The sequence below is a fragment of the Octodon degus genome, unplaced genomic scaffold, assembly GCF_000260255.1.
Source record: "Octodon degus isolate 3935 unplaced genomic scaffold, OctDeg1.0 scaffold00015, whole genome shotgun sequence".
Taxonomy (NCBI): Eukaryota; Metazoa; Chordata; class Mammalia; order Rodentia; family Octodontidae; genus Octodon; species Octodon degus.
The window spans coordinates 22,748,175-22,761,490 of record NW_004524591.1 but is presented as its reverse complement, the minus strand read 5'-3'; the positions used below and the strand labels follow the sequence as shown (position 1 = coordinate 22,761,490).

At 43.0% G+C, this 13,316-nt stretch overlaps 1 protein-coding gene across 1 annotated transcript in view; it reads right to left on the bottom strand.

Annotated features, from left to right (window-relative positions):
- LOC101568497 (aldose reductase) overlaps window positions 1-5,124 on the bottom strand; it is a 15,636-nt gene extending 10,512 nt beyond the window's left edge. The window contains exon 1 of the mRNA XM_004626537.3: window positions 5,001-5,124. Within this exon, the coding sequence (XP_004626594.1) occupies window positions 5,001-5,066 (66 nt within the window). The 5' untranslated portion in view covers window positions 5,067-5,124. The remainder of the gene's footprint in view (window positions 1-5,000) is intronic.
- Between the last annotated feature and the right edge of the window lie 8,192 nt (window positions 5,125-13,316).

The window sequence follows — 13,316 nt, the reverse complement described above, 5'->3', positions numbered from 1 at the left end:
GATACAAAGGAAAGATCATTTTGTATTTATATATACAAAATAGGATAAATTTACAGCTACTTTCACTTAATTCAATGAGAAGAAAGAGGTGTACTAACAGTGTTTGGGCAGAATATCCTGTCTGCTTCTTGTACTATGGATAACTACTAAGAAGATAACAATGTACAATGTATTGATTATCAAAACTGTCCTATTAATCAGCTGTAGAACTGTCTCATTCATATTTATTTCTCAATAAAAAAGAGAAAAAAATTGGTATGCTGAACTTTAAGACCTTATAGAATATGTAGGAAAAATAATTTTATGAAGGTAGAAATAAGCATTTACATAATTTTACAAAGAAATTTAGAAATCTAACCATATAGAAATCACTATTTTGCTGTGGTCAATCCTACAAAATCATGTGAGTGGCTATGAGAGGTGTGGGAGGCCTGGCTGCTGAGGAGAGAAGGGCCTGTGGAGCAGCACCCAAACCCTACCCCATTCTCCTGCTCTCATCAGAGTGCCGAACAAGAAAAATGTGTGCAATAAAGTGTTGAATGAGCACAGCATTCCTTTGGAGAGCTGGTGTAGAAACAAATGAAAAGAAAAACTCCCTTGGGCCATCAGCAGCTGCAGACATCTGCTGTTTTGACAGGAGCTCTTGTGAACAGTCTGGGAGAATAAGCTGAACTAATGGAACAAGTCCATTGCCACAGCCCGATAGCAGCTGAGCCTGCTTCCCACCATGGAGGGGAGGGACCTTATCTGTGCTGGGACGGCCAGGTTACCCTGGTATGAGGTACCAGAGGGCCTTCAGATAATCTGCCAACCTCCTACTTCCTCAGAGGTTGTATCAACCAACAAGGTACATGCAGCCTTTCCCACCCTCTATAGTCTACGGTTGAGGGCACAATGCAAGGAGGAGAATCCCAGCATGTCTGGAGAAATATCCCTTACCAAAGGTTCTCTGTGTCCTGCTGATCCCAGCCCTGGCCAATGTAGACACAGAGAAGTTCGTAATACACCCCTGCCCAAGAAAGAGAACTACTGGGATTGCTAGGTTGGAGGTTACTGCCTGTCCAGTAAGCAAATTTCACATGTTCTTGGGTAGCCTGTGCAGTGCCTGGCAGCCCCCAGCCCTGAAAAGATGATAGATATATGGTCCAGGCCTGGCCTTGCCACATACCACCTGCCATAGTGACTGGTGAGGGGCAGAACACAGCCCAGGCCAAGCCATGAGACACTATTTCTGGATTTGGACTGACCTACGAAGACGATCTCCTGTTCTGCAGAGTCCCTTGCTGGGAGATTATATGCTGCAACTGCTATTGGAAGTGGGGCTAAAAAGAGACTGAGGTCAGTGACATCATTTGCAACCAGGAACCCAACACTGGGAAGTTAGTAAGTGTTATTCAGGAGCGCAATGAACCCCCACCTCAAATACATCTTTTCCGTTTGTCTTTTGCTTAAATTGGTTTTTCTGTTCCTTGGAATCAAAGCATACAGAACTAGAACGACTCAACTTGTCAGACAACTGGCCCAAAACTAAAAAAGTTCTTGTTTTTACAGAAAGACAGACAGAAATGACTGAGAGAGGTCCTGAAAAAGCTATTGCTTCCTGACCCTTCATCAGACAGGGTAGTTTCCTTGTAGCTTTGTAGAAACAAGGCTTAAAACTTACTGTATTTAAGACTGTGAGGGAAAATCTAGAGAATGACTATAATGTATGACCTTTCATATACTATCCATGGTCAACAGAAAGTATACTTTTCATTGTTCAGTGCAGGGAAACCAACTTCATTTGGTTTCTATGTCCAAATGCATTTTATGGTTCAATAATGTAAATATGAATTCCGAGTGGCAGACAGAAGTATGATCCTATCTGCTATCTTATCACCCACAAATAGTCAATCTGGTTAATATTTTACACCAAAGCCTATGGTCAGGTTTGGCCACAGCACAAATTAGTAAAACCAAGACTTGCTTCCTCCGTTCAGCAGTAGTAATTCTGTCCTGAATTCTAAGACACTGCTATCTACACTGGATTGAGATGTGGACGGACCAGGACTGGCCCCATATGGGAAAGATTCTGACCTGGTAGGCTCTAAAAGGCTAGAAGACACAAAAACATAAATAAGTGTATAGTGTTATGTGTGACATTAAAGTTTTCATTGAGGGGCTGTTAAAGGAAAAATGTCTTAAAAGGATTCCTGAATAGAAGGGGCAATGGCAATAATGACAAAAAGATAGGAGAATGTAGTTGTATCTCCATTCCCTAGGGATGTCCCTACACTATGTAAGGAAGTTAAAATGATGAACCACGTACTACCAATAAATTTCAGCTAGCTAAAGAATCATCAGTTATGGGACACTGGCTTACATCAGAGGTCAGCTTTGTCTAAAAGTCTTCGTTAAAATACTGTACTATGGGCTGATTTACTGTCCAGCAGAGAAGATAAGCCAGCCAGAAAGAAGTGCTGCCTAAGACACATATACGGGGTCTAGGGCAGCACGGATGTCTTGCTTGCCTGAAATCCTAATCTCTGAAGTGAGAAGGGGGTTTAAGAAACTCTAATGGACAGCAGATAGAAAATACTAATCTGCTGGACTGCAAGGTCCAACATAGCTACTGACACGGAAAGACAGGTGAGAACAAGAACCTCTAGACTTTTCCGTATGCTACAAAGACAAGCAAATGACTGTGTCTTTATTGAGTATCTGTGAAGGAATGCATGCATATGTGCAGGGGAAAGGTATTCGGTCATTAGAAGTTTTTCAAAAGGCAATCCACTCCAAGCCCATATTTAGATTATTTGTTGGACCTCTATGCCCCTTCCTCTCTCCACACAACTCTACACCAACCTCATTTTACCCTCAGAAGCAGAAGTATGTATTTTCACTACGTAGTTATCTCTACAATCATTTTACTTTTCTATATTAATCCAGTAAACCTCTGGAGAGCTACTCTCTCCCAAGGACTATCAGCAAGAAGGGCAACACTACCTCAGTTCTCAGCCACGATGAACCATTTAAACACACATTTCACGTTATTTTTTAAAAAAAACACACACAACTTTTCCAGGCTGTTTCATGACCCAATAACTGATCTGAAATCTGTGTGTGTGTGTGTGTGTGTGTGTGTGTGTTCCACTGTGTAGTCTAGGCCAGTTTGGGCCTCGTACTTGCAGTTCCTCTTGTCTTAGCCTTCTGACTGCTGGGATTGGCTCTGAAACTCCTTAATAAACTATAATTCCTTATTTACCCTTAAGTAATGATATTCAAATGATGGATCGTGAAATTAATTTCTAAAGTTATGACTAACTTTTTGCAAAATGGGACAGAGCAACAATATCAAGCTGTATCCCACACAGTAAGGTTAAATACTCTTTCTGAAACTTCCTGAAGTTACACAGGTACCTCTGTGGGCTGCATTTGCTCCAGCCTAGATAATGTCAACAGATGAAATTTAACTTGGCATCATGGTCATATTTCAATTATACCAAGACTACTGTCACCATAGATTTTTTTTTTTTGGGGGGGGGAATACAAATGATGTACTCTGATCATTTGGGTCAAGAAATATTTCCCATGAAGGCTGATCTAGGATTCTTACTTTATCCTTACTAAGTTTCAACTGCAAGTTTTAAAGTATAGATAGCTCCTATCTTTGTCCTATTTCAAACTATCCTTCCTGTTTTCTGCTTTTTCATTTCTGGGCTTTGTAGAAATACAGATTCCTGTTAGAACTTTACTGTATAAAACAGAGGCCTACACAGCCATAAAGGATAATCCTGTGATAATTCTAGGTAAATGGATGCGCCTTGAAACCTATATCCCTTAAGGGAAATAAATTGGACACACATGTGTAAACACAGCACTTTCTGTACTATAAGAAACTGAGAGTAAATAAGGACCAAAATGTATAATAGATATTGCAAAATAGGAAGAAAATGTTCAAATGAGAAGAGGAAGAGAGGGTACAAAAATAAGGAAAAAAAAAAGGAAACAAAACTGTAAATAAGGACGGAAAGAGGGGTTGAAGAGGGGATAAGAGATTGGGAGGAAAAACGGATCAAAATATATCAAGTACAGGTACAAATTCCCTATGATGAATGTGGTCATTAGCTATACCTAAAATGCACCAGTTAGTTCAGTTAATATAAAAGAAAAAGAAAACCAAAGATTCCCACTAAAGAAAAATCCAGCTCACAGCAGTGGGACATACGGATACAACAGCCTGAAGTTAATTTACAATCCCAGCTCCTATAACACTACCTTCCCGTGTTCTTCAGTTTTCATACAATCAGGTTATCATTTTTATTTTGTAAGTTATTGTTTTCATGCCGTACAGCCGCATCTTCCAAATCCTACAGTATTTCACGACCTTCTATCATTTTTATCTGGCTACGTGGTGTTGAGACTTCCGAAGTAAGCGTGATCCTGGCACTGTTAGGTTATCAATGGGCGGCAACTGGCAATGGGGAGCCCCGATTCTCTCAGCTGGCAGTCACCCCGAGGCTTTCCGCTCTGTGCCTTCGGAGACAAGGAAGCGTATGGGCCTCGGACAAACTCGCGCCACCTAATCTAATTATCTGCCATTCGCAGGCTTAACTTGCGAGGTTTATTCCCGAGAGTAATAACCGCGGCTACGCGTGAGCACAGGTGTGTGGTCCAGGGCTAGGCGCTCCGCTCCCGCCCCGCTTTTGGTCTCCCTCCCCGGCGCTCCCGGCGCCCATCCCGGGCTAGAGCCGCGGTCCGGGAGCACGGAGCTCCCGGGTAGCCACCTCCCGCGGCTGCTCCCCGACCCACAGCGTCCCGGGACGGAGGACCCGGGTCCCAGCGCTGCGCGGGGTCCCCCGCAGACCCAACGAGCACGCGCGGGCCGCCAGCCCCAGAGCACTCTCCGCAGGAAGGCGACGGGCCGCGGGCCGCTCGGGGTCACAGGGCTCCCGCCACGCCCCAGACCAAGCGGGGTCAGCCGCAGGAGACAGGGACTCTGCGCCCCTCGGAGCACCCACCTTCCACGTGCCCAGCCCCACGATGGGCATCTTGGCGCCGGTGTAGAGCTCGACGTAGCTGGCCATGGCTGCTGCACGGTACAGAGGGGTGCACACCGCCTAACTGCCGAGGTGCAGGCGCGCGGCTTTAAATAGCCACAGTGGGCCTGCAGAAAGACCGCCTGCGATTGGCGCACTGATGCGCTAAGGCGCCTTCTGATTGGTCGCCCGATCTTTGGGGAGGGGGAGGTCAGCGACGAAGCCTCTTCCTCCGGGTCCTAGCGAGAAGGAATTCTTCCCTACTCCCGCTGATTGCCTGCTCACCACGCGGCAGAAGAGCCCTTACCAGCTACTGTGGCGAGAGGAAAAGCAGATGCTCTAACGAAAGAAGCTGACATCCTGTAAAGAATTAGGAACGAAGTTTTGGTTTCATTTAAGAGTCCAGAACAATACGTTTGTCTATTGTGCTGTCTTAGTATAAATGCTCTTTGGGAATTTGACCAGTGCCCAGTGCTTAGTCTGTATAAAACATGTTGGCTGTAAGAGTGGTTCAGCGCACTTTATTCTTGGACGAAGAATTATTCTTTCTTCAGAGAAATAGCTTCCGAGTTTTGGCATAACACCTTCACAAGATTTGGGTTGGCCCATTATGTACATAGCTTCTAGGCAGGTCTTTGCAGCACACCCAAAGTGCTATTCATGACCTGGATGTGGTTCAGGAAGCTCTGTACAAAAGCTCACAGCTCTTGTGGTTAGGAAGTCGTAATAATCTTGATTCACAACACAGAAGGCTTTCTATTCAGAAGGAGTAAGGCTGATTCCGTTCAGGTGAAAGTGCGACGATGCGCGTGGTAAATTTCAGTATGGAGCTAAGCCAAATTCTCCAGAAGAACAGTGAACAGATAGAAAACCACAGAAGAGTTAACGCTAGTACTTTAGTTGCGAGTATTCCAAGTCTGAATGTACCATAAAGTCGACAACTCTATTTGGCAGGTTGGAAAACATTTTTCCAAGGTAGCCAAAGGAAAGTTGCTCCAAGAACCTTGAAGACAGTTTTGGTTTCTTTCCGACCACCTCTCTCCACAATGCTCAACCTCACCCCAACCTAATCTTTCTGCTCTGTTACCTTCTAACCTTTCTGTAACTATGCAAGATTGGGCCCTGTATCTTCCGGTGATGATTCAGGATCCAAATTTCTCTAAATTCCATTCTGGTAATTTTCCATTTGTTGCTTCTATAGAAGTGCTCCTCCCCCCATCCCCAGGAAAAACTGACAGAGACCAGAATAGGTCAGATATTTTTCCATTTGACTTTTGTAAAAACTTGTTACTGGCAGAAATTTTGATGCTATTTGTCCCCAGATAATAGAAATTTGAATTTAGGCCTCAAGCTGGGAACTTGGTTAATGTAAAACGCAGACAGCTCACCACTCATCCTCCATTTGGACCTCTGCCATTTGAACTGCCCAGGTCCAAATCTCAAGGGCTAATGTCTTGGGAAACTGGTGCACTTTCAGCGACCAGACTGGTACACCAAGATGATTTAGTAGAAAGATGGATGAAGACTGGATTTTCTGCCTAGGCTATAGAAATGTGGAAAATTGGATCTGTGGAATTTGTATAGCAATAATAATACTATTGTTGGAATACACTATTGTGATAGTTCCCTAACAGCTTCTGTTGCCTCTGTGATCTTTGTAAAATGCCATTGTGCACATATCAAAAATCTTGCTAGAAAGAAAGAAGCCCTTCAGTGGAATCTTTTCGAGAAACACTTGCAGTTAGAATCTTAACATACTCTGGACCAGTAATCTCCCAGAGTAGGAGCTATCTCTTGACAAAATACACCTATACACACACACAACTACCAATGTAACCACACACAATATAAGTATGGGGATTGGACTTGGGTGAGGTGAATAGGTACATAAGTCCAAAATTTCATATCAAAGGGTTTAAATTTTATGTCCTAGGCATCTAACTTGCCTCCCTTTCATCCCAGGCCTGTGCACATGTACACACATGAATATATAGACAAATGAAAATCAGTTTTATGCACACAAGCCAAACTGTAAAAGTCTAACAACAGCAAGAAATAAGGTGCAGGCTTTAAAAGTGAATCCCTTTTGGACACAGAGAAAAGTGCATTCAAAATGATGCTACGATAAAAAGAAAACAAACCCCTGTTACTATCACATGATAAGCTTGAAAAAACAAGGTATTACATTTGGAAAATATGAGGAAGACATTAAGGAAGAAAAATGGAGAGCTGGCCAGATAGCTTGGAGGATTAAAGTGCCTGCTTAGGCAGATGTAGGGGCTGGGGGTTCTATCCCCAGCCTGCCGTGCCGGCCCACCCACCAGGGCAAGCTGAGACTGGGAATGTGACATGCACCTGTAATGCCAGTGCTTGGGAGATGGAAGAACAAGAAGGATCATCACAAGTCTGATCTGTGTATTGAGATCCTGTAGACCCTGAACTAAATACACTTAAAAAAAGAAAATGGAAAGCACAATTTCTCAGATTATTTTCTTAATAAAAACCTTTTTTGTACTTAAAAAACAGCCTTCTTTTAACTGTCCAATCTTCATAAGATAAAAAAGAAATTCTTTCGCCCTGTATTCATGGCCCTTCAAAATCTGGCACAAAAGAAAGCACTGAGCTGTGTACTTACGAAAGTTGAATTATGTGGTCTGAGAGGTATGGCTCAATAAACAGATACAAATAAACAAAAGTGACAGACTAGATCTCCAACAGTCTTGTAAACTGAGACCAGTCAGCTTTATGTAGCCACCCAGGACTCAGGCTACTGCAGTTGTCCTACCACATTGTTTCACTGCTGCCTAACCACGTCTACAGGCTTTGCTCCAAGAAAACGAAAGAGCACTGCAGGGGCTCAGTGAGCAGTCAGTTGCTCAGGTCTGAAAGTGACACTTTTCACTCCCAGTTACCATCAACTAGCCAGACCTAGTCATCAGCCTCGCCAATCTGCAATGGAATAGGAAATTGTTGCTACATTTTTTCTGGAAAGCAGAGGCAAACACAACATGGTAAGCACCAGAATTCCTGTCCACGGAGATGAACAGCCACTGAAACATTTGGTTCAGCACTATAGCAAGCACTTAGTGTACATTATTGAAGGTGCTGCTGCTATTAATTATAATAACAGCACTTCTAAAATAGTAGTGAATGTCTGTTGAGCTTAGTATGTGCCCAGCACTATTTTATGTGTATTACAAAATGTGATCATAAACCAGAGTGAAAGATTAAATTAAAAATACTGGCTAGATTAAAAGATTGTGCCATTAATTCATTTCAAAATACTCCTCCTCACTTTGAATACATGTTTCCCATTGTTCTTGCCACTTTCTGAAGCAATCCTGAAAGTGTGTGTGTGTGTGTGTGTGTGTGTGCGTGTGTGTGTGAATGTCTTTAGTTACTATATTATAGTTGCCTCAATGTCCTGAACTGATTCAAAATGTTTACCTTTCGTGGTCGTTTTGACTTTGGGGAGAAGCCCGAGTTGCACAGTGCCAGAGCTAATGAGTAAAATGGATGAGGACACATCATCACTTTGTTTGTTTGTTTGTTTGTTTTCTTTCATAATAATGTTTTTGTAAGTGTAGTAGATTTCTAAAAGGTGGTCAATTTATTACACCCAGCTAAATTAAACTAGCGTGGTGCTGTCTGTGGGAGGCCCACCTCAAGATCGCTGCCAGCAACATAGAGGCAGAACAGGAGAAGCTGCCAACATTCTGTTAGGGATGCTGTTTGGAGAAGCTGTTGGAAGCTGCTAGTTCTCTTGGGCTGTTCTGCTGGAGGACCTTGTCATGCTGGCTTTCCTGATGAATTCTGGAGAAGCTTGGGTCCTTGTCTTGAGCATTTATTCCTGGCTCTGGAGGGGAAGATAGTGCACTGCTTAGCCTAATGGAGCTTGTTGCTTTGCTGATAGGAACTCGGCTTTCTGCATTGCTGGAGGATCTTGGGTCCTCACTGTTGCTGAGGGTGGCTGTGGTACTTTTGGGGGAGCTCTGGGGCTTACCTTGAGCATTGCTTCCTAGCTCCAGTTCAGATCCCTCAGCTTGCTAGTACAGATCCTTCATCCTGCTGTCATAAACTTGCTAGCTTCCTCTACTGACCTTTGGACCTTTCCAGCACATATCCGTGAAGCAGGCCTGCATGAAATTTTGTTATGGGCTCTAGGCCTCCAGTTGCACTGGTGGGAGGCAGTTACGAGCTCTAGGCCCTGAGCTGGATTTTTTAGTATTTAGTGTGAATAGATTTCCTGTACTTGTAGTATGTGATTCTTGGAAGATTCACTATAAAATACTATTACAAAATGTGTCCTGTACTGTATTGTTCACCTTACAAAAATCTCAAACCGTGACAATAAGTTTGCCTTTTGATTGGATGGTACTCAGCAGCAGCATTTACCAAATATTTGGTCATACATTGTGAAGATGCTCATGAAATAGAACTTCCAGAACTGCTTCAAAAAGTGGTAAAAATGATACAGAAAGTGTGTTCAAAGCAAAGGCCAATATCCTGACATGGATTCATGACAATATGTTTTTTCTTCTAATATATTTTTAAAATTTAAACACTAATGTGTTTTGATTACAACCTCAGTGTGCATTGCCATTTGATTGTCATGACATCTACTTGCAGGGCACACTGCTATTATTCCATCTTACATATGAAGAATCAGAGGCACAAAGAAGTGAAATGACTTACTAAGGTGCCACATCAAGTAAGTGTTGTGGTCAAGATTTATAGTCAATGAATTTGACCCAACATCTTAACCAGTGACTTAACCAATGATTTTCATTTTCTGTTCCTGTTACTTACAATAAGAATTATGCTCTTGGGCCAGCCAGATAGCTCAGCAGATTACAGCGCCTGCTTAGGCAGAGCACAGCAGCAGGGGTTCAATCTTGTTGTGCAGTGCTAGACCTGCCCCTGGGGCACACTGAGACTGTGATTGAGACTGGGTGTGGTGGTGCGTGCCTGTAATCCTAGCACTTGGGAGGCTGAAAACAGGAGAATCATTACTAGTCCAATCTATGCAGTCAGACCCTGTGGACTGTACTAAATATGTAAAAAAAAAAAAAAAAAAAAAAAAAAGAATTATGCTCCCATGACACAATATACATAAGCGTGTGAATAACAGAAACATAAAGATCATAAAAGTTCTCATTGTTATTATGATTCCTTAGCATATTCTGTGTCTCTTATTCTATACCTTTTATTGCCAATTCACTCATGATCTATAATAAATGATTTAATAATCCCACTAATGAGTTGCCCACAATCTGAGAAGCTCTTTCCTTCACTTCATTGCTTTTCCACCACTCTTAGCCTCAGGCAGCAGGAAAACTATGATCATCACAGAAGAGGGACATGATGGTGGATACAGAAAAGGTCAAAAGCTGGGCTTTCCTATTGTTATGGTTTAGATCTAAGCAAACTCTCCTGTACTCTGAGGTGAGGCTTTTAGAAGGTGAGTGGATTATGGGGCCATGGCAGACGTGCTGCTAGGAGATGCGACCTGGTGAGAAGTGGGTTATTAGACATACGACCTGGAAGGGTACATTTCCCTCCCTGGCTGCTCCCTTCATGTTTTGCTACCCAGCCACCATAATATGAGCAGCTTTCCTCTGCTCACGGCCTTCCACCATGCCAACTCTTCTTGGGAACCAGCTGATCAGGAACTGAAACCCAAAATAAATCTCTCCTCCTTTAAGTTAGGGGTATAGGGTATTTTGCCCCAGCAACGATGCCTACATCATCTATCTTTTCAGAAAATACACCTATGTTCCCATCTCTGCCCATAATTTTGGTATAAGCATACCTGAGATTGGACCCTTGTGAGAGAAGCAGGAAGCAGCTGTAAGACAAAGGGAGAAGGGGTGGGCACAAAGTGGAGAGGTCCTCAGCACCTGCCTCAAATGAGTGTAACTGGCCTGCTGTGGAGCCGGGTCCGCTGTGTCACGATTTATTTATGTTTGTGAGTATAAAAGGCGAACGTCCTCGAGATAACTGTTACTATTAGAGATAGAGAGATAACAGAAAATATCAAATTAATAAATAAAAGTTTTGTGATTTTTAGTATAGCTGTTCCATAAATTTTTATCAACATTAACATCCACTACTTTTTGAGTTCCTCTCAGCATCAGTGACCTCAAGCACACTGCAGACACTGTTCTTACAACCACCCACAAAGACAACTGCCTATATTCTTTTCTCCTTTTTTTCAGATTGAAGAAACTGAGGTGCGGTAACTGATACCAAGAAATTAGTGAGTAGCCTTTCTTTCAATTTTTGATATTTTCACATAAGATTTTCAAAAATTAATTCAGATTTTTAAAAAGCTGTACAGCAATTTCTTTTGGCTTTTTGAGACAGTGTCTCCTCTATGTAGCTCAGGCTGGCCTTGAATTCATTATGAAGCTCAGGCAGGCCTCGAGCTTGTGGGGATCCTCTTGCTTCAGCCTTCTGAGCACTGGGAGTACAGGCATATGCCATACCCAGCTATAATAATATCTGTCTTGATTATTGAGATCTTTGGTGTCCCTTCACCTTTAAATTTTGCTCTGAGGTAAATACCTCACATGATCAGTGCTGCCTAAGATCATCACAAACAGCAAGAACCAACTCATAGTGGTAGGTATTTTCACATAGAAAACGTTACACACATGGCAATTATTTGTGACTGTTCATTACCAGTGCGTGTCTGAGCCAGCCCACTGTACTCCTAGCTCCTGCAGCAGGCATCTTGTCTTTGCTTCTAGTTGGGAATGTTCAAGAGAAAGTGGTTGAGTGAGAAAATCCTTCCAAAAAAGATAATTTAGAGATCAGTGTAATCTGTAAGATATGCCCAAGGCATTTGTGAGTCCTCTATTACTAGAAATCAGTGACTGATTCTAATTCTAAGTTTGGGAATGCACTTTGGTCTCATGGCTCTGCAGCTAAGAACCTCCGGTGTCTGAGTGGAGAGACTGCAATGCCTTGAAGCAAGAGGAAAGACTTGTTAATACAATGGTGCAGTGGAGTAGGCCCTGTAGCATAAATCACTAAGTATCCCTCATACTGATCTGGGAATACATCGTAGACAGATCTCCCTGCTATCTGCAATTCTGGTATCGGGGGAGCTAAGAGCTGGAAGTTAGTAAACCAGGGTCCCAAACAAAAATACTACTGACTGGAGAATTACTAATGCATGATCTAGTGCTTTAAGCAGTCCACAGAGCACCTTCTCTTTCTTCGTCAGCATGGACTTGAATGAGAGGACCACATGTTTCTGATAGCCTGCCAGCTCAGACTTCCCTCCTGAGTGGCCAGATCTGTGCCTTGAATGAAACATACAATGTTGAGAACCTCTTTCATAAACTGCAAGTGCCACAGATACCCCTGAGATGATGGATCTTACTCCGTTAAGCAACTCTAGTTAGGGGATGACATGGTCTCTAAGCAACTCTAGTTGGGGGATGACATGGTCTCTCATAAGCAGACAGGTGAAGGACATGTGGTATTAATGGGTTTGGCACCTTAATGGAAGTGGTGCACCCATTCAATCATTTAATGAATTAATTCACTTATCCAACAGGCATTTACTTCTTATATTTTTCTTTTCTTTTTTTTTACTTAATTCATTTTATTTTTCTTGTGTAAAAACCCTTTATGTTGTAGCTACTGCTGGAGCTTGAGTCCTCTGGACAGAGACTCTGGTGTGGGTTTTCACAAGATGGTCAGTGAATTCCTGAGAGGGAGACTTGGTGAACACAGTCTCTTTCGAGAGATCAGGGGTCAGATAGCTGTAGGTCTTGGAAATGGCATCAAAGGTGGCCTTAGCAAAGTTGTCCAAAGTAGCAATGCAGCCCATAACAGAGGTGTAGCAGTCATCAATACCAGCCATCAGCAGCAGCTTCTTGGGCACAGGGGCTGAGACAATGCCAGTGACTCTGGGGGCAGGGATCAGATGCACCAACACAGAGCCACAGCGGCCTGTCACCTTGCAAGGAACAGTGTGGGGCTTGCTGATCTTCTTTCCCCAGTAACCTCTCCTCATGGGGACAATGGAGAGCTTGGCCAGGATAATGGCCCCGTGAATGGCAGTAGTTACTTCTTTGGAACACTTTACACCCAGGCCAACATGACCATTGTAGTCCCCAATGGTGACAGATGCCTTGAACCTGGTCCGCTGGCCAACACGAGTTTGCTTCTGCAAGGCATGATCTTCAGAACTTCTTTCTTGAGGGATGTGCCCAGGAAAAAGTCAATAATCTCAGACTCTTTGATGGGTAAGGAAAAAAGGTAAATTTCCTCCAGGGACTTGAT